At 45.0% G+C, this 613-nt stretch overlaps 1 protein-coding gene across 1 annotated transcript in view; it reads left to right on the top strand.

Annotated features, from left to right (window-relative positions):
• LOC119592389 (probable tubulin polyglutamylase TTLL1) overlaps positions 1–613 on the top strand; it is a 12,636-nt gene that overhangs the window by 9,718 nt on the left and 2,305 nt on the right. Inside the window, exons 7-8 of the mRNA XM_037941209.1 lie at positions 51–200; positions 384–613. Of these exons, the coding sequence (XP_037797137.1) occupies positions 51–200; positions 384–613 (380 nt within the window). The remainder of the gene's footprint in view (positions 1–50; positions 201–383) is intronic.

Genomic DNA, 613 nt, shown 5'->3' with positions numbered 1-613 from the left:
GTCTATGCCTAGAACACTGTAAACTTATATGATTCTTCTCTGCTATCTAGATACATTCTGGTGACGTCCTACCGACCACTGAAAGCATACATGTACAAGCTAGGATTCTGCAGGTTTTGCACTGTTCGCTATGACACGTCAGGACAGGAGCTTGACAACATGTTCGTCCATCTCACAAATGTCTCCATTCAGAAACATGGGGAACTATCAAAAAATGATTTTCAACCTTTTCTAAGCCATCTTTTCGTCTACCTCAACCAGCGTCACAATTCAGAAACTTGGGGTAAAAAAAAAATAGAGGATTGCATGCAAACAGACACGAAAATAGGGAGACGGGGAAATATGTTCAGCGTTTTCTAATCCACTTTTTATTTCATTCTTCAGGAGGAGTACAATAACGTCCACGGGGGAAAATGGCCTATGAGAACCCTCCGTCTCTACCTGGAAGGAACTCGAGGCAAGACGAGCACAGACAAGCTCTTCACAGACATCACGTGGCTGGTGGTTCACTCCCTCAGGGCTGTCGCTCCCATCATGGCTTCAGACAGACACTGTTTCGAGTGTTATGGTTATGACATCATCATCGACGACCAGCTGAAGCCGTGGATGATCG

The sequence above is a fragment of the Penaeus monodon genome, chromosome 30 (genome assembly GCF_015228065.2).
Source record: "Penaeus monodon isolate SGIC_2016 chromosome 30, NSTDA_Pmon_1, whole genome shotgun sequence".
In the NCBI taxonomy this organism is placed as follows: Eukaryota; Metazoa; Arthropoda; class Malacostraca; order Decapoda; family Penaeidae; genus Penaeus; species Penaeus monodon.
The sequence above is the reverse complement of the archived record's forward strand: the minus strand, read 5'-3'. Positions and strand labels throughout refer to the sequence as shown.